Raw genomic sequence first — 19,502 nt, forward strand, 5'->3', positions numbered from 1 at the left:
AACTGGTGGTGGATACCTGAAACTATCAAACTACAACCCAGAACCCATGAATCTCGAAGACAGATGTATAAAAATGTAGCTTATGAGGGGTGACAATGGGATTGGGAAAGCCATAAGGACCACACTCCACTTTGTCTAGTTTATGGATGGATGAGTAGAAAAATAGGGCAAGGAAAGAAACAGACAAAGGTACCCAGTGTTCTTTTTTACTTCAATTGCTCTTTTTCACTCTAATTATTATTCTTGTTATTTTTGTGTGTGTGCTAATGAAGGTGTCAGGGATTGATTTAGGTGATGAATGTACAACTATGTAATGGTACTGTAAACAATTGAAAGTACGATTTGTTTTGTATGACTGCGTGGTATGTGAATATATCTCAATAAAATGATTAAAAAAAAATTACTTTGGGATGTGTTGCTATTTCACTCTAACCTATACAGACCTACCATAGCTCACTTCCTATTCTAAGTTCCATGTAATTGTGGTGTTTGAACAAACTGACTGTAGAAGTTATATTGTTTAGAAAATACAGATCCTACAACCAAATAAACATCTCTTCCCTTGGTCTCATATGGAATTTGAAGTTTTAACACAGTCAGTTTCAACCTTTACCCTTTGGCCCAATTTGCCCTAGTCTTAACCAGTTCTGCTTCGTTCATATCTCTAATTGAAGTCTGGACTCTTTTTTAGCTTTTTTTTTTTTTTTTTTAATAGTTGCTGTATGTGTTAATACTGACATTCATATCTGCTGAGCTCTAGCTCTCAGTTTTAGGTGTCACACTGATACCCAGTGTTCCAGAGATCAATCAGGTTATAACAAAGGGATCAACATTTAGGGTTTGGAGACAGCCATTACAATTCAGGAATAGATTTGACTGCTGTAAGAGCTTACAATCTAGGGACCATTACAATAATCGTTTCCCTGTTAGACTGTGCTTTAAGATTCAATTATGAGTTTACACACTGTAGTTAGTTCATATTGGTGAGGCGTTATAGTGTTTGCCTTTGTTTCTGGTATAGTTCATTCAAAATGCTGTCTACAGGATCCATTCACTTCCTTGCGTGTCTCACAGCTTCACTCCTTGTAGTTGCTCAATATTCCATTGTATGCATACACCACAGTTCACCATTCTGTTCCTCAGTCAGTGTACCCTTAGGCACCTCCAGTCATTCATTTTTTATTTTTACTTTTCTAAAAAGTTGAAGTACACATACAGAAAATTTCACCCTTTATGGCATAAAATCCTACAAGGCTCAACAAATGCATACAGTCATGTAACCACCACTACAATCAAGATACAGAACAGTTCCAACACCCCAAGAAATTCCCTTATGCCCTTTGTAACTAACCCTATCCCATATCTCCAGCTCTTGGCAACCACTGATCTGTTTTCAGTCCCTGTGGTTTTGCATTTTCCAGAATGCCCTATAAATGGAATGATTCAGTATATATGAAGCCTTTTGAGACTGGTTTCTTTTACCTAGCATTTATGCATTAAAGATTCATCTATGTTGTATGTATCAATAGTCTGTTTCCTTTTTATTGCTGACTAGTAATAAAGTAGCCCACCTGTTTGGGCTCTTTAATTAATTAATTTTTGCCATTCTACTAAGTGTGTAGTGATATCACATTGTGGTTTTACTTTCCACTTCCTTAATGACTAATGTTGAGCCCACTTAACTCTTTTAAATCTCTGCTTGGACGTTACATCCTCCAAGAAGTCTCCTCTCACTCTATAAACGGATCAAGTTCCTGTCCTTTGTGGTTCCATGACATCTAACACTTCTCGCCACTTTACCTTTGAACTACCCAACTGCTGTTATTTTAATGTTCCCCACCATCCATCACCCCAATTTCTCTCTCTCTCTCTCTCTCTCTCACACACACACACACACAAACACCTGAGAGCGCTCTGAAAGCAGAAGCAGCGACCAGCAGAACAGACCTGAAACAATCTTTATACAATAAATACTAAATGAGTGAATGAATAATCGCTGCACTAATTAAGGAATGGTAGATGGAAGCAGGTAGTTAGAAACAAGGTTTTGTAATCAGACTTGCCTGGCTGTGGCATATATTCTTTCTCCATGAGTGCCTCACATTTAATAAGATCCATTAAAAAGTAGACGGTACTGCTGCTGATTACGACCACAACACCGAAAAAGCTACCGAAGGGGCGGGGCAGGAAGCGGAAATGCGTGAGTTAGCGGCGGCTTTGTTGCCATGGAGACCGGGAGCTGCGGCGGGCGGAGGTCCGCAGAGTCCGGGCCCTACATGTCCCAGGGGACAATGCGGAGGCCAACCTCGCGTCTCATCGGGTACCAGAGCCCCGGCCAGTCTTCCTGGAGGTCCTCCTTGCAATCCTCCCTCGCCTACTCTGGGGGCTGGCTCCGCCGTGACTTGTCAGCTGCGCTCGCACCGCTCGCGGAACCGCAACTGCTACGACTGCGCCCGGCCTCGCTGCGCACCCAAGACATCTCGCACCTGCTCACCTGCGTCTTCCGCAATCTCTACTCGGTGGAGGTGATTGGCGAGGACGTGAGCACGAGCCTGATCAAGGCCCGCGGCAGCGAGGATGCGCGCCACGAGAAGTTCGTGGATGAGCTGCAGCAGGTAAGGCACTTGCGCCCTGCGCGCTTTCTGCCCGTGCCCGCGCGGGGGCGCTGGAGCATCACGTTTGTGGACTGGGCAGGGAAGCCAGGGTGCTGGTGGAGGAAGGCGGGTGCCTGCCTGACTCAACCCCACAGCGTCGTGTTAGGCGCTGTTCCGGGGATGTATGGGAAAAGAGCAGACCGAGTTTATACCGCCATGGGGCTGACATTCTAGTGGAAGGACACGCTCTCTCTGTCTCTCCCTATCTACACATATGTATATAAATACACCTATGACATATCTGTAGCATCCGTATTTCTCTGCACACATTCACATGCACATTGTGTATTACATCTATAAATAAAGCGACTGGGGCAGACAGCTGAATAACTAGCCTTAGTTCCCTTGTGGGTGATGAAGTCAAAAATCACCCCTCTTTGGGCTACCTTTGTATCACAAAGCGTAATCTTTACTGAGGCATTCATGCCCGCATTTTAAGAGGCATGCCCTATCTCTGGAACAGCAACCCTTTTTCCTCATCAGTAGAGGAAGGAAACCAGCTGATTTGGGCCCTCTCTGTGGATTCTGATTCTGCTGCCCTGACTACTGACCACTCCTTCAAACTTGAAACTCCCCCTCCCCTAGGCTTTCACACACATACTACTACCACCATTCCCCCCATGGCCCTGGAATGCCTCCTGCGTCTCAGATTTTTTTTTTTTCTGTCATCTCCATTCTCTTCTGTTCCTCTGTGTGTCCCTTAAGTGACCCCCCCCCCCCAGCTTCATTCATTCAACACATGTATTGAGTGTCTACTGTGTACTACACTCTGTTCTGGGCAATGGGGATTCTGCGCTGAATAAAGCACACAGAAAACCTGTCCTCTGTACATTACAATCTAACTAGAGTGGATAGACATAAAGAAAATGAGTGTCTATGTAGTATGTGACATATTGATGGGGCTAGCCTGACCTCCTCCATGGATTATAGGCTTCCTGAAATCCAGGCAGGACCCCTGGATCGGATTCCCTGCTCTTCTCTTCCTAGGCCAGGATATTCACTCTGCTAAGACTGCAGCCTATCCAGACCAGATCTTTCCTTTGAACTTCTGACTCACATTGCTGTCATTCACGTGAGCCAGAGCATGTGGGGCATCATTAACATTTACAGCCAGTTCATTGGATTCTACCTTCTTAGTATCTTTCCCACTATTAGCCATTACATCAGGATCTGAATTGGCAAAGAGTGATCCCTCTTAAAAAAAAGATTTTAATTTTTTGAAGATGACGGTAATACATGTTCTGTGATCCTATTGATAATACAACTATGTAAAGATATGTTAAGCTTATAAATTATGGAATATCTACATTATGGAATACTCTGGAGCTGTTAAAAAGAATGAATTGCATCTATATGTTATAGACGTAGTCAGCTACCTGCTAACTTATTAATTTAGCAAAAAAAAAGTTGTAGAACAATATTTAGGATAACCCTATTTTTATGATAATGTATATGTATAGGAAAATCTAAAAAGTTTTATATCTAAATTTTAATAGTGTTCTTGCTGGGGCAGATTTAACTTTTCCTTTGCATACTCTGTATTGTCTGAACTTTTGCAATGCACATGAATTGATTTTGTGAGTATAAAAAGCAGGCAACCATTATTCTCACTTCTTTTATGCTGCTGTCTTCATGCCAATATTTCTCTCTCTCTCCTTTCTCCTTTTCTCTTCTTTGCTTCCATTTTTCTCTGGATTGAACTGGATCTGTACGACTGTCTCTGCAGGTCTATAATTTATTCTCTCTAAGAGATGTGATTGTCTCCATCCAATATGTCTCTCGTAATCCGAGTTCTCTCCTGGGCGACCTCTTTGACTGCTGTTCTTCCCCATGTCCTCCTATAGAAGTAGAGCATGGTTTAACCATTAAGAGTAATTCTCTGGAACCATCCTCCCTGGGCCCGAGTCCTGGCTCTTCCACGTGATACCTATATGAACTTGGGCAATCTTTAATTCTATATGCCTCAGTTTTCTCATCTATAAAATGAAGATAATAATATCTATCCCCTAGATTGTTTTGAAGATTAAATAAGTCAATGCGATAAAGTATGTACAACATTGAGCACCTGGCACATGGTAAGCTCTCAAAAATGATGGTTAGTGTTGTTACTATTATTATTATTATTATTTTTTTTTTTTTTGCTTTTCTGAGTCTGGTGTTCTTTTATTTTTTTATTTTTTTTATTAAATTCAGTTTTATTGAAATACATTCACACACCATACAATCATCCATGATATACAATCCACTGTCCACAGTATGATAACATAGTTATGTGTTCATCACCACAGTCTATCTCTAAACATTTTCCTTACATCAGAAAGAACCAGAACAAGAATAAAAAATTAAAGTGAAAAAAACACCCAAATCATCCCCCCATCCCACACCATTTGTCCTTTAGTTTTTATACCCATTCTTCCACTCATCCATACACTAGATAAAGGGGGTGTGATCCACAAGGTCTTCACAATCACACTGTCACCCCTTGTAATCTACATTATTATATAATTGTCTTCAGGAGTCCAGACTGCTGGGTTGGAGTTTGGTAGTTTCAGGTATTTACTTCTAGCTATTCCAATACATTAAAGCCTAAGAGGTATTATCTATATAGTGCATAAGAATGTCCACCAGAGTGACCTCTCTACTCCATTTGGAATCTCTCAGCCACTGAAACCATTTCGTCTCATTTTGCATCCCCCTTTTGGTCAAGAAGATACTCTCAGTCCCACGATGCCGGGTCCACATTCATCCCCGGGAGTCTTACTCTGCGTTGCCAGGGAGATTTACAACCCTGGGAGTCGGGTCCCACGTAGGGGGGAGGGCAGCGAGTTCACCTGTCGAGATGGCTCAGTTAGAGAGAGAGAGGGCCACATCTGAGCAACAAAGAGGTACTCAGGGGGAGACTCTTAGGCACCATTACATACAACTTTAGACTTTCCTTTGTGGTAATGAGCTTCATAAGGGCAAGTCCCATGCTTGAGGGCTCAGCACATCAAACTGCCAGTCCCAATGTTTGTGACAACATACGCTAGGGGATCAGCATCTTAAAGTTTAGAGATAGTCCTTACACTTCAGGGATAGAGTTAACTGCTGTAAGAGCTTACAATCTAGGGACTATTACAATTATTGTGTCCACGTTAGGCTATGTTCTAAGATTCAATTCTGAGTTTACACATTGTAGTTAGTCCTTATTGGTGAGGCATCATCCCTCTCACCATGTTTTCTCCAACACTTTTACTCCTATATATATATTTTCCTACAATTTTATAGAGTTATATTCACATACGATACATTTATCCACAGTATACAATCAGTTGTTCATGGTATCATCATAAAGTTGTACATTTATACTATTATTATTGTTTGAATACAATGCATCTAAGTATTGGTAGTCAGGGATTAGTGCCAAACCCAATAATAGGACACATGACACAAAACACATGATACTTTGTATATATGGTCCCTGTCACTGAAGCAGACCTTTCCTGACTCTAAACAGATTCAACTACCTCCTCCTAGCTTCCATTATACCCTCCTTCATACTTCTATTATAGCACTTTTTTTAATTATTGTAACATATACAACATAAAATTTCCCATTTTTATCATTTTTCAGTGTACACTTCAGTGGTACTAATTACATTCACAATGTTCTGCTACCATCACCTCCATGTGTTACCAAGACTTTTTCATGACCCCTAACAGAAACTCTGTTAAACAGTTCTTCCCCCATCAGTCCCTGATAACCTCTAATCTACTTTCTGTCTCTATGAATTTGCTTATTCTAGATGTTTCATATAGATGGAATACTTTCTCCTTTTTGTCTGACTTATTTCACTCAACATGATTTTAAGGATCATGCATGTCATAGCATGTTTCAGAACTTCATTCCTGTTTATGGCTGAATAATATTCCATTGTATGCATATACCACATTTTGTTTATCTGTTCATTTGTTGATGGACACTTGGGATATTTCCATCTTTTGGCTGTTGTGAATAACTCTTCCTGTTTCTTTGTAGCCCTTGAGTTTTTGTTTTTATTTTTGTTTTTTGTAAGTCTGGATATTTGAATATTTTGATGTATTAATGCTTCTTCCCCAGGGTTTGCTGGTTGTTTTGTTTTCTTTTTGTCTCTGTTTGTTTGTTTCGATTGTTTGTGGCTGTATTTTTTGACTCCATGTTGAGGCCTTCCTTCAACACTTATCCAAGCTTTTTTTGAGCCTGTGAAAGGAAGAGTCCAAGTTATACATTTAGGGTCTTCTCAGATCTTTCCAAGCATGTTGTCTTACCCTGGGCACACACAGTTTCTTCAGTTCTCTACCACTTCTCCACACTGCTTCTCCACTCCAGTTTGGTGAAAAAGATGAGTGCCTTAAGTCAGCCACCAGACAGATTGCAATAGACATATAAACACACTAAATTTGTGCGTTCAGTGTGCTCTGTTCTTTCCACCAGGGACCTGCACTGGTAACGCAGACCACCACCCACAGATGTACAAGCCTCGGTAGGGGGTGGAATCAGGGCAGTTAAAAGCTCCAAGCAGCTTTTTTATCATTTGAAAGTTACTTTTCTTGATTCAGCATCCACTTGGTTGCTATTTACCTTTGATTGTTTTTCAGAGTTCTGGAACAGTTCATTCTGACAGTTTCTGCTTATTTTTATATGTTTTGGGGAGTTGGGGTGTGCATTTGAAGCTTCTTACTCTCCCATTTTGCTGATATCACTCCTATCATAGGACTCATAAGACTCTATTCCACTTATTTGTATCCTTGCCTTGCCCCTCCTACTAGAATGTAAACGTTTTGAGGGGAGAGGCTATTTCTGATTCATTCCTCTCTATTGTACATGGTAAGTGCACAAGTCTTTATTAACAACTAAAACATCTTTGAGGATCTATCAACTGTAGAAATATAATAAGGAACATTGTCTCCCTGTACAAACTGACCTTCACATTTTCTGTCACTGTGAGTACTCTGCTTCCTACTTTGAGAAGTCTGAACTAGAAAATATGGACCAGAAGCTTGACTGGCTGGCTGGTCAATCTGTAATCAATCTGGAGGAGTGTGTCGGGCATCCATATTGGGTTCTTCAGAAACTGATGCTATGAGAAAGTTGGGGATGCAAGATGTTTATTAGAGATCAACACTTGTGAAGGGAAGGGGGCAAAAGCGGGACTGGGCAGTGGAGGGAGTCGAACTGTGATGCATGCCCATCACTTGGCAAATGTGACAGGTTGCTCTGGAGATGGCATCGCCTGTCAGAGTTTCTCTCTTTGGGCCAAAATGGCCAGGTCTTGGTAGCACTGCCTCTCTTAGTCACCAGTTATAGTTGTCCCGAGAAGGACATCATCTCAATCAGGCCCTTTCAAGCAGCTGCTGTAGGCTCTGAAGGTGCTAATAGCTAGAGGCTGTATGCCAACTGCACTCCTTGCAGCTGGGCAGCAAGTCCTTCCTTGAAGGAGGATCTGGGTAGCACATCCCCTTGTCTACCACACATGGTGGGGTAACTTAACTTGGATTTGGTGTCGCAGAGTTTGAATGACAGCTTTCTCTACTAGGGAGTCAGGAGACAGGGTGCCAGTCTTGGCTCTGTTACTGCCCTTACTATGAAACTTTTAAGTCATTTTCCCTCTGTGGTTCTCAGTTTTCACATCTGTTATGTTGGACCAGATGATCTCTCTGTTTCCGTGACTGTTCTGTGCTTTATGAGGAGCTCCGATGCTGGGGTGGGGTTGAGTAAAGCGATGTGTTCTCACAATATTTCTGTGCATTTGGTCATCACCACCTGCCAGATTCGAGAAGTCTACAAGCAGCGGCTGGATGGGGTTGAAATGTTGGAGAGACATATCATTCAGGCCCGTGCTCGGGCCATGGCGGAGGAAGAGCGGATAGTACACCAGGCAGAAGCACAGTTCCTTGAGGCCCCCAGCTTCATCAAGTTGCCTCCAGGTGTGTATAAAGAACTCCCGTATGCCCTTCACCCCAGTTTCCCAACTGTGAATGTTTTACGATGTTTTCTCCATTGCTCACTCTCAAGTTTTTTCCTGAACATTTGACAGCAAGTTGCAGATGTGATGTGTCATCACCACAAAGCACTCCAGTGTGCATATCTCCAAAACAGGGACACTATCCTACAAAACCAGCATACGCTGCTCCAGATCAGGAAATTGGCTTTGGTACAACTGTAATCTCCAATCCACTGATCCCAGTCAGTCAGATTTAACTAGCTGTTCCAACATGTCTCTTTTTTCCTCTCTTGTCTAGGATCCTATTCAGGAATGTATTACTTTTAGTTTTCAAGTGTTTCTTTCAGACTGTTTCAGTTTGGAACAGTTTCTTGATCTTTCTTGTCTTTCATGTTCTTGATAGTCCTTGACAGGCCTTTCATTCTGCAGGAGGTTCTGTCTAATGTTTCCTCATGCCTGGACTCAGACATGCATTCCCGGCTCACATAAATTATGCATGTGTTCTTCTTACTGCCTTACATCGAGAGGCATAGGATGTTGACCTGCCCGCTCTGGTGACATTCACCTTGATCATTTTGTCATGTTGGTGTATGCCAGAGGTCTCTTCATTAGATTCACCATTTTTCCTTTATAATTCATTAGTATTTTATGGAGAGGCAGTCTCAGATTACACCAATATCTTGTTCTAAAACAAATCTCCACCTACCAGCATTCATTGACAACTCCTTCCTGAACCAGCCACCTCAATAATGATTGTAATAATTTCTTCTTTTATAAGTTGGATTTCTATTCCAAAGAAGAGCTTTCCTTTCACCGTTTATTTATTTATTTATTTAATCACTTTGGAATCAAGAATAATGATTTTATTCAATGTGTTATAATCCATTACTATCATTTTTTATTTTGATGCTCAAATTATCCCTGACTTGGACCATGGGAACCCTTTCAAGCTGGCTCCTGTATTGTGTTGACATATCGCTATCATTTGCTGATTGTTTTCATATTTTCTGATGCAATAAAATGTTCCAGGCTCATCTTGTACTATCCCATATTAGCCCTGGAATCAGCCAATTCTCCAAGGAGTTTGGGTTCCTTTAGTGGGCAATGTAATTTGTAGGCCAAGATCCAGGTACTAGGGGAGCTCATTGCTATTGGGCTTTCATTATCATTACTTCCATACCCTCATTATAGCTGTATCATTGCATCTATAATGGTTTCTATATCTATCAGTGTATTTTCTAGCTTTCCTACTTGCCATGTTTGTAAATACCTTCTCCAGACATGAGAAATTTGGCTCCTCTTGTCCTCCATATATTTACTTATTTGCCCAAGCACTTCACATATTTGCCCAGTGTAGTTAGTCTCTAACCATGCCAGCCATCTTCTCTGCCTGCCAGCTCTGCACACCTCCCCATGCCACCACTTTACATCTTTGGTCACTTGACCTACTGGCCTGTGCTTCCATAGGGCTCCCCAGTCCTGGTTTGTGCCTTTGCATGGTTCCTTAAATCACTCCCCATCACCATAACCACTCTGCATCCTAAGCTGGGAAGAAAAGGGAATATGGGAAGAAACAGGGACAGCCATCAGATTTTGATTAATGTGTAAATTTTGTTTTTGACAAAATTATTATGATGATTTTGGCTATGTGTAAGTTAAATGGGTTGTGTGATGCAGAATACGCAGGGCCCAGCTTGCCACAAGAAGCAATAAGGGTTATACCATAATTTCATGCTGGTTTCAAAGCAGTAACTCCTGTTTCCTGGAACATGAGAAAATTTAGCCTCGTGAGATTATGAGTGAGCTCAGAGCAGTAAACACATTGATAAGAAGTGGTCACCTGAATGGGATGATGATAGTTGATGCTTTTATAGAAACTCTGAGATATCACTGCACTGTAGTGGAAGTTATTCTGTAATTAATATTTGCTGAGTTGTCTGGCATTTTAAAAATAGGTATGACAATCTTTATTTTAGTCCATTAACATTTGTTGGGCTTACTGATATAGTTGGACTTACTATTTTTACTATTAATTTGTGCTTTCTATTTATCCTCCCTTTCTGGGTTTCTTTTTTTTTTTTTTTCCTTTCCTGCCTTCTGTTGGATTTATTAAATTTTCTTTATTTTTTCCCTCTCCCTCCCTACTGACTGGGATATGAAGCTTTCTATTTTATTTCTTTTTTAAATTACCCATAAAAATTTTAATATATTTGACTTAAAAAATCCTAAAATAAATAAATATGTTCACCCATAATGTGATTTACCCCCTTTATCATTAGATGTCTTCCATGTTAATTGTATTCATCAGGATAGGCCTTGCCAAGTAAACAAATCAACCCCTCAAATTGATTTCTCTGCTATGCAAAGTCTACCTTGGATCTAGCAGCTTTCCAGAGCAGCTCCTTTCAGGAATCCAGTCAGATTTCATCTTGTGGTTCTATAATCTCAGGGTTGTGTCTTCAAGGTCACTGAGTTAAGGGGGAAAAAAGAGCTGGAGGGTCAGGCAGGGGCTTTTATATGTCTCAACTCAGAAGTCACACATGGTACTTCCACTCGTATTTCATTGGCTACAATTATCAAGCAACATGGTCCCAGCCTAACTTCAGGGGAGGTTGGGAAATGTCTTTTTGTGTTCCCAGGAAGAGAAAAGGATATGGGAAATACACAGTATTGTTTCTGTTACAGTATCATGTGCAGTATATCAATTCTACATCCCCAAAGTAGCCATTATTATTATTATTTAATATGGCCAAAGCTTGTTTAGATTTACTCACATTTAGTCTTTTTTTCTTATCTTTTCTTCTTGTACCTCATTTTTTCCCTCTGGATTTACTATTATTCTTCTTAAAATATTTCCTTAAATGAGGGTGGTAAGGTTCTCAGATTTTGTTTGTTTGAAATGCCTATTTCACCGTCACTCTTTTTTTAAAAAATTTTTAATGCTTTTTTTTTTATTGTGAACATTAACATATATATAGAACAGTGATAACTTTCAAAGTACAATTTGACAAGTAGAAAACAAATTTCAAAAATGTCATGGGTCACAGTTCCACAACTTCAGCTGTTTCCATTATTGTAAGATATAAAATATATGTAGAAAGGTGTTAACTTTCATTGTAGAGCTCAACAATCAGTTATATAGGTAATTTCAAAAATGGTTATGGGTTATAGCTCCACAGTTTCAGTTCTTTCCTTATTATGAAATATAGGGTATACAGAAAGGTGAAGACTTTCAAAGCACAATTCAACGAGTAGCTACAGAGAAAATTTCAAAGAATGTAATAGATTACAATTCCACCATGTCATTTACCTTCTTCCAGCCCTTCCAACACCCCAGCATCTAAAAATATATATATATTTATATAAAGTTTCAGTATTTGTAGACCTTTGTTCAATCTTATCTTGTTTGTTGCTACCCCTTCCTCTCACTTAATCTCTTTTTCCATCTTCAGGGGTGTCCAGGCAGTGACCACCCTAATGTGTTCATATTGAAAGGGGATGTCAACAGTATGGAGAAGGGGACTGCATCTGATTGTTATTCTTAAAGAGGCTGTTGCCTCTGGGTTTTAGGACTTGTCTGGCATAGGAACACTCTGGTGGATTTAAGTTTCTGAGAGGTAAAACTTAGTGAGTGAATCTTTTATAGAATCTCAGGTAGGGATCTAGGTATGTGGGGACAGTTTAGCTAAGTGTAGACCTCTAGGTGGACAGTTATTTTCTCTTAGCAATTCAAAGATATCCCATTGTCTTCTGACATTTATTGCTGCTGTTGAGAAGTCTGTTGTCATCTAACTGTAATGCCTTTGTGGATATTCTGTGTTTCCTCTCTGGTTGTTTTTAGATCTCTTTGTCTATGGATTCTTCTGCTTCTCTGATCGATGTCTAAGATGAATTTACAATTTGGGGACTAATTGCAATTCTTAAATCTGGGGATTCATATCTTCATCAATTCTAGGAAAATTTACAGCCACCATTTAAAAAAAATATTGCCTTTCCCCTATTCTCTACATTTCTATTCTACCATCCATGTCTCAGCCTCTCATTGCTTTTCTTTGCTTTATGTTTGGAAATTTTCTTTCGTTCATCATACAGATTACTAATTCTCTATTAAGCTGCATCTCATCTGCTGTTTAACACACTCATTGAGTTTTTTATTTCATGTATTATAGTTTTCATTTCTAGAAGTTCTGTTTTTGTTTGAAACCTGTTTAGTCTTTTTTATTGATAATGTCTTATTCTTTTCTCATGTTTGTCATTATTTATTTTATATCTGTAACCATTTTAAACATACCTATTTTATAGTCTGTATCACTATTTCTGTGACATTCCTTAGAGGTCTATTGCTGCTGTTAATTTTGTCTTTGGCTCTCATCATGGTGGAAAGTTTTTTCTTGAGTTTTATAATTTGGAATTATGAACTCATTGTGTGTGTTGGGGGGGTACTTTACCCATGAGACTCCCATGCAGTATTGTTTGAGGGCCCGTTTGTTCACTCTAAGGGCTTTACTAGACTATTTTTGTCTTAATTGCTAGACTTGAGAGTTTCCAGACAATGTAGATAGTGAATAATCAAAATTCAAATCCTCTTAAGGATAGGGCCATGGCTGCAAATTCCTGGGGGAGACGTTTCTAACACTACCTAGAGCTTAGGTTGCAACTTGACTTCCTGGGTTGGTAGATGTATTTCTTGGAGTCAGCTCTTTCACTGAGGATTCTGGCTTTGAGGAGTATGGCTTTATTCCAAGGTCTCAATTGCTGATCTCTACCTTGTCCAAAGGACTCCTCTTCCTTCCATCCACCCAGCAAATTCTCCCCAGAGATCTCTGGTGTCAGCTCACATTTACTTCTCTGATTTAAAACAAGTCTATTATTTTGACCCACTGAAAGATTTCCTTTACTTTCTTGTGTGCTCAGCTATGTATTCAAAAGATTATTGGTTATATTTTATACAGCATTTTTAGGTGTATTATGGTAGGAAACTTTTCTGGTTATATTGCCTGCTATGTTGCTGAAAATGGATATCTCTAGTGGTTATTGAATCTTTTAATGTACTCTTTCATAGTGCCAAAAATGCTGGTATTAAAAAAGTGCTTAGAAAATAAAATAATGCCTTCTTGACCAAAACGGGGAAAAGAAATGGAACAAAATAAAGTTTTAGTGACTAAGAGATTTCAAATAGAGTTGAGAAGTCATTCTGGAGTTACTCTTATGCAGGCTTCATCCAGATATCGCAGATTGCCACAGTATGCCAAGCCCCAATCAACAGTATTCCTGAAAACCCTAAAGAATACCCTGGGCTCTATCTAGGATTCTATAAATGTTTTACCAAGTAAGTTTATTTTTTTCAGAAACTTAAGGCCTCCATATTGTTCCCATGTCGGATAAGCCCTGAAACCCAGAGGTACCAGTCTCTCCAAGAACATCAGCCAGTTTAATTCCTCTACCCATAAGATTGACACCCCTTTCTAACACAAAGAAGTTAAAATGGTCATTGCCCAGATGTCCCTGAAGATTGAGAGCATGGTTAAATGAGAAGGAGGAGGTGTGTGCTGGTTTGGATGTATTATATCCCCCAAAACACCATTATCTTTGAGGCAGTCTGTGTGGGAAGAAAATGTATTGGTGCTGATTGGGTTGGACGCTTTTGATTGGATGTTTCTGTGGAGATGTGATCACTCAATTGAGGGCGAGATCTTTCATAATTTCCATGGAGGTGTGGCCCTGCCCATTCAGCATGGGCCTTGATTAGTTTACTGGAGCACTATATAAGCTCAGACAGAAGGAGCAAGCTTGCTACAGTCAAGAGGGACACTTTGAAGAATGCGCAGAAGCTGAGAGAGTAGCTGCAGGTGAGAGACAGTTTGAAGACGGCCGTTGAAAGTAGACTCTTGCTCCGGAGAAGCTAAGAGAGGACAAACACCCCAAGAGCAACTAAGAGTGACATTTTTGAGGAAGTGCAGCCTAGAGAGGAACATCCTGGGAGAAAGCCATTTTGAAACCAGAACTTTGGAACAGATGCCAGCCACGTGCCTTCCCAGCTAACAGAGGTTTTCCAGACACCATAGGCCATCCTCCAGTTAAGGTACCCAGTTTCTGATGTGTTACCTTGGACACTTTATGGCCTTAAGATGTAACTGTGTAACCAAATAAACCCCCTTTTATAAAAGCCAATCCATCTCTGGTGTTTTGCATTCCGTCAGCATTAGCAAACTGGAACAGATTTTGGTACCAGAGAAGTGGGGTGCTTTTGCTGCTGTGTTTGCAAATACCAAAAATGTTGGAATGGCTTTTTAAATGGATAAGGGGAAGATTCTGGAAGAATTGTGAGGAGCTTGATATAAACTGCTTTGAAGAGATTGTTTGTGGAAATATGGACTCTAAAGATACTTCTGGTGAGGTCTTGAGCAGAAATGATGACTGTGTCATTGCCAACTGGAAGAAAGGTGATCCTTGTATTAAAGTGGCAGAAAATTTGGCAAAATGGTATCCTGGTGTCGGATGGAAGACAGAATTTGAAAGTGACGAGCTGGGATACTTGGCTGATGAGATTTTGGAACTAGAAGTTGTAGATATAGCATGGCTTCTCCTTGCAGCTTATAGTAAAATGCAAGCGGACAGAGATAAACTTAGAACTGAACTCTTGGGTTCAAAGAAACCAGAAACTGATGGTTTGTAAAATTCCAGGCTTCCAGGGGGTGGAACCCCAGAAGCTACAGCCCAACATGAGGATTTAATCAAACATGGAACCCGATCGCCATTCCAGTACAAGCGAAAATTGGAGATGGAGTTATCCAGAAAGGATTTGTGGAAAGTCCTATTGTCTGACAGCTTTGACACCTGTGTGCCTCATGCGAAGCCAACAGAATTTTTGTGAGATCTGTATAGACGGAGCCGCTGCCGGTCAGGACTGGAGGAGACAGACAAGGAACATATTGAAGGAAACATTTCTTCAAAGACAGAGCCGTGGAATTTGAGGTCTGGAGTCATGAGGTCTTGGGCTGGGAGAGGGGAGTGGCCCACATGCATGGAAAGGGTGAGTTTGCCCCGGAGGTCGAGGGTGAGCCTTCCACCTCGATGTTCAGGAAAGATTTGCCACCTCAGGCCTCAAAGAGGTGGAGCACATTCCCAGGGTACTGGGGAGAGCCTGGCCACCACCCCACTGTTCTGAAGGGGTTGAAGTGTGTGCCCCAGAGATGGAAGAGAATGCAGGTGCTGCCCCAATGTTTGAGGAGGGAGGGGCCGATAAGGTGGTCTCCCCAATGTGTGGAATTGTTGGAGCACTCACCTCAGCGTTTGGAAAGGAAAGGGCTGCTGCAAAGGCCCTTAGAGAGGGTTAGACTCCCACTCTCTCAAGCCCCAAGGATGCAACGTTCTTCTGTAAATGACTCTCAGACTTTGAAATCTAATAGAGTTTGCCTTGTGGGTTTTAGGAACTGTTTTGGTCCTTTCAGTTTCTCCTTATGGCAGTGGGAATGTTTATCCTATGAATGTCCCTCCTTTGTGTATTGGAAGCACATAACTTGTTCTAAGTTTACAGGTACACAGTCAAAGGGGAATTTTGCTTTTGGACAGACCCACCTGTAACTGATTTTGATGGGATCTTGTGCTTACCTATTGTTACTGAAATGATTTTAAGTTTTTATGATATTGTGATGGGATGAATGTATTTTGCATATGGAAAGATCATGTCATTTTGGGGTCCAGGAGGTGGAATGTGCTGGTTTGGATGTATTATGTCCCCCATTATCTTTGATGCAGTCTTGTGTGGGCAGGAAATGTATTGGTGTTGATCAGGTTGGAGACTTTTGATTGGATGTCTCCATGGAGATGTGATCACTCAATTGAGGCTGAGATCTTTCATTGGATAATTTCCATGGAGGTGTGGCCCCGCCCATTCGGTATGGGCCTTGATTAGTTTACTGGAGCACTATGTAAGCTCAGACAGAAGGAGCAAGCTTGCTACAGTCAAGAGGGACACTTTGAAGAATGCACAGAAGCTGAGAGAGTAGCTGCAGATGAGAGACAGTTTGAAGATGGCCGTTGAAAGCAGACTCTTGCTCCAGAGAATCTAAGAGAGGATAAATACCCCAAGTGCAACTAAGAGTGACATTTTTGAGGAAGTGCAGCCTAGAGAGGAACATCCTGGGAGAAAGCCATTTTGAAACCAGAACTTTGGAACAGATGCCAGCCACGTGCCTTCCCAGCTAACAGAGGTTTTCCAGACACCATAGGCCATCCTCCAGTTAAGGTACCCAGTTTCTGATGTGTTACCTTGGACACTTTATGGTCTTAAGACTGTAAGTGTGTAACCAAATAAACCCCCTTTTATAAAAACTAATCCATCTCTGGTGTTTTTTATTCCGTCAGCATTAGCAAACTGGAACAAAGTGTAGCTTAGAAATTAGGATTTAACAAATGATTATGACTACTGACTCATTGTGTAGATATCTCGTTTTAGTTTCTAGTGTTCTAGAATAGCTAGAAGGAAATACTGGAAAATGTTGAGCTGTAATCATTAGCCTTGATCTGTGATAATGACTATATAGCTATATAGCAAAAAAAAAAAGTTGGTTACCCTTGTTTGTATGGATCTACTTCTGGATGTTTTATTTTGTTCCACTTATCTATATATCTATCTCTGAAAATACTATATTGTCTTAGTTAACCCATCTTTAATGTAAGTCTTAAAATTGGGTAGAGTGTGATACTAGGGGTCAATAAAAGGGGGGCATAAGGAGTATAGGATGTTTGGGATTTTCTTTTTTCTTTTTCTGGAGTAATGCAAATGTTCTAAAATTGATCATGATGAATACACAGTTATGTGATCATACTGTGAACTGATGATTTTATACTTGGGATGAATTGTATGGTATATGGATGTATCTCAATAGAATTTAAAAAAATAAAAGAATTGAGAGCCACCAAATACAAGAGTGAGTAGGTGGAGTTAGAGTCTTTATCTTTTTCTGGTAGGAAATTTTATAATTTATTGATTCAGTTGAACCAATTAAGGAATCAATCACAAAATTTTAGTTTATGTAAACAATTCTATACTGAATAAATTACCTAATCATAGCATTTTCATTGGTTTAAAAATTCAAGGTAATAAATGTGAAACATTTATTACTGAACAGTGATAGTTTCTTCTGTTTCTGTTTGTTTATTGAGATATAATTTACATAGAGTAAAATTCATTCTTTTTAGGTATATGCTTCTATGAGTTTTGAAAAACATACGCAATCTTTTACCACAACTACAATCAAGATATGGACTATTTCTATCACCCCCAAAGTTTCCCTTGTGTCTCTTTGCAAGTTTTGAATAAGGAAATGTCAATTTTTTTAAGAAGTTTGTGAAGGAGAACTAGGCTAAGGCAGAATTTTCCACCTTTTTCAAAATGCCCCTTTAATGTTGTTTGGCATTGCTGAGTAATTTAAATTTTGTAACAAAACAACAGTAGTTTTTAATTTTAATAAACAAACTTCTCTCCCCAAGATTTTTCTTTCTAATTTCTGTTTTTACTTTTTATTATAGAACATTTCAAATATGTACAAAAGGAGAGGTTAGAAACCCACATGTACCTATAACGGAGCTTCAATAATTACCAATTCATGGCCAATCTTGTTTTATCTCAACTCCCCCCAACACTACCACCACTACCAGTCATTTGGAAGAAAATCCTAGACATCATAGTTTTTCATCTAAAAATATTTCAATATGTATCTCTAAAAGATAATGATTAGTTTTAAAACAGAACTCTAATATTCTTATTATACTTCAGTTATTCCTTAATGTCATCAGATATGCAGTCAGTGTTCACATTGCCTCAGTAGTCTTAAAAATATTATTTTGTTGTTTGTTTTAATCAGGATCCAAATGAGGTACATACTTTGCAATTGGTCATTATCTTTCTTAAGTTTCCTTTAACCTATAGTTTCCCTCCTCCTTATTTGTCTTTTTTTTTTAACTTGCAATTTCTTTGCTAAAAATTTGGTTTGTTTTTCTATAGACTTTCCTATAGCATGGATTTTGCTGATTTCAAAGTTGTGATGTTGTTTAAGCTGTTATCATAGCCTCTTTATTTCTTATAAATCTATAATTAGTTCTAGAGACTTATGAGGTTCAGATTCAATTTTTATTTTTGGCAAGACCACTACATAAGTGATGCTGTGTACTTCTTCCTGAATGTATTATTTCATTAGGGGTTACAAATGATAAGGATAATGATAATTCTATCACTTCTATTGAATACTTCTATAGAGAGAAACTTTTCAGCAGCTACTTTGATTACCCCAAGGTGCAGTTCATATATGAAAAGCAGAATTGATTTATTTGCCAGTTTTTAAAATAATAAGTTGATTCTCCTAGCATCTTCCAAAGGTGACCAATGAAGTGTATTTGTTTGGTTTTTCATCTCATTAGGAACTCATAAATTTCATAACCACAGTGGTATTTATCATCTTTATTAATGCTCAAACTGTCTCATTTTTGGCCAAAGGGAGTCTTTTCAAGTTGACTCCTGAGTTCTTTTGATACAGTATCAGTTGTCTTTGCTAGCTTTCTCACTTTCTGGAATGATAAGATGTTCCAGAATTATCTTGTGCACTTCCTACCCAGACCTGGAATTAGCCATTTCTTTAAGAAATCCATGTTCCTTTTACACCCCACAGAGAATTTGATCTGTCCTCCTGCATCCCTGAAGATCATTGTTTTCCAGGGCAGTAGGCAGAAGGGACAGTGCTTTTAGGATTGGGAAACCTGTCATATCTGTGGCCTAGAGGGAAGTATCTAGAGGGAAAGGTGAAAGATAAAGTGCTTAGAAAGGCACTCACACTTATGGGGGCTTGCTGGGCACCAGATTCTGTGCAAGATGCATTACATAGATC

The 19,502-nt window shown here is 39.7% G+C and overlaps 1 protein-coding gene across 4 annotated transcripts in view; it reads left to right on the plus strand.

The window, feature by feature from the left end:
- Positions 1-19,502, plus strand: part of DLEC1 (DLEC1 cilia and flagella associated protein) — a 96,490-nt gene that overhangs the window by 18,601 nt on the left and 58,387 nt on the right. For 2 of the 4 annotated variants that reach the window (XM_037847355.1, XM_037847363.1), the window contains exons 1-2: positions 2,186-2,615; positions 8,443-8,599. In XM_037847355.1, the coding sequence (XP_037703283.1) occupies positions 2,226-2,615; positions 8,443-8,599 (547 nt within the window). In that variant the 5' untranslated portion in view covers positions 2,186-2,225. Of the gene's footprint in view, positions 1-2,185; positions 2,616-8,442; positions 8,600-19,502 lie in introns of those variants that run through there. The other 2 variants (XM_037847352.1, XM_037847358.1) reach the window with 2 other exon arrangements.

The sequence above is a fragment of the Choloepus didactylus genome, chromosome 1 (assembly GCF_015220235.1).
Source record: "Choloepus didactylus isolate mChoDid1 chromosome 1, mChoDid1.pri, whole genome shotgun sequence".
Lineage (NCBI taxonomy): Eukaryota > Metazoa > Chordata > Mammalia > Pilosa > Megalonychidae > Choloepus > Choloepus didactylus.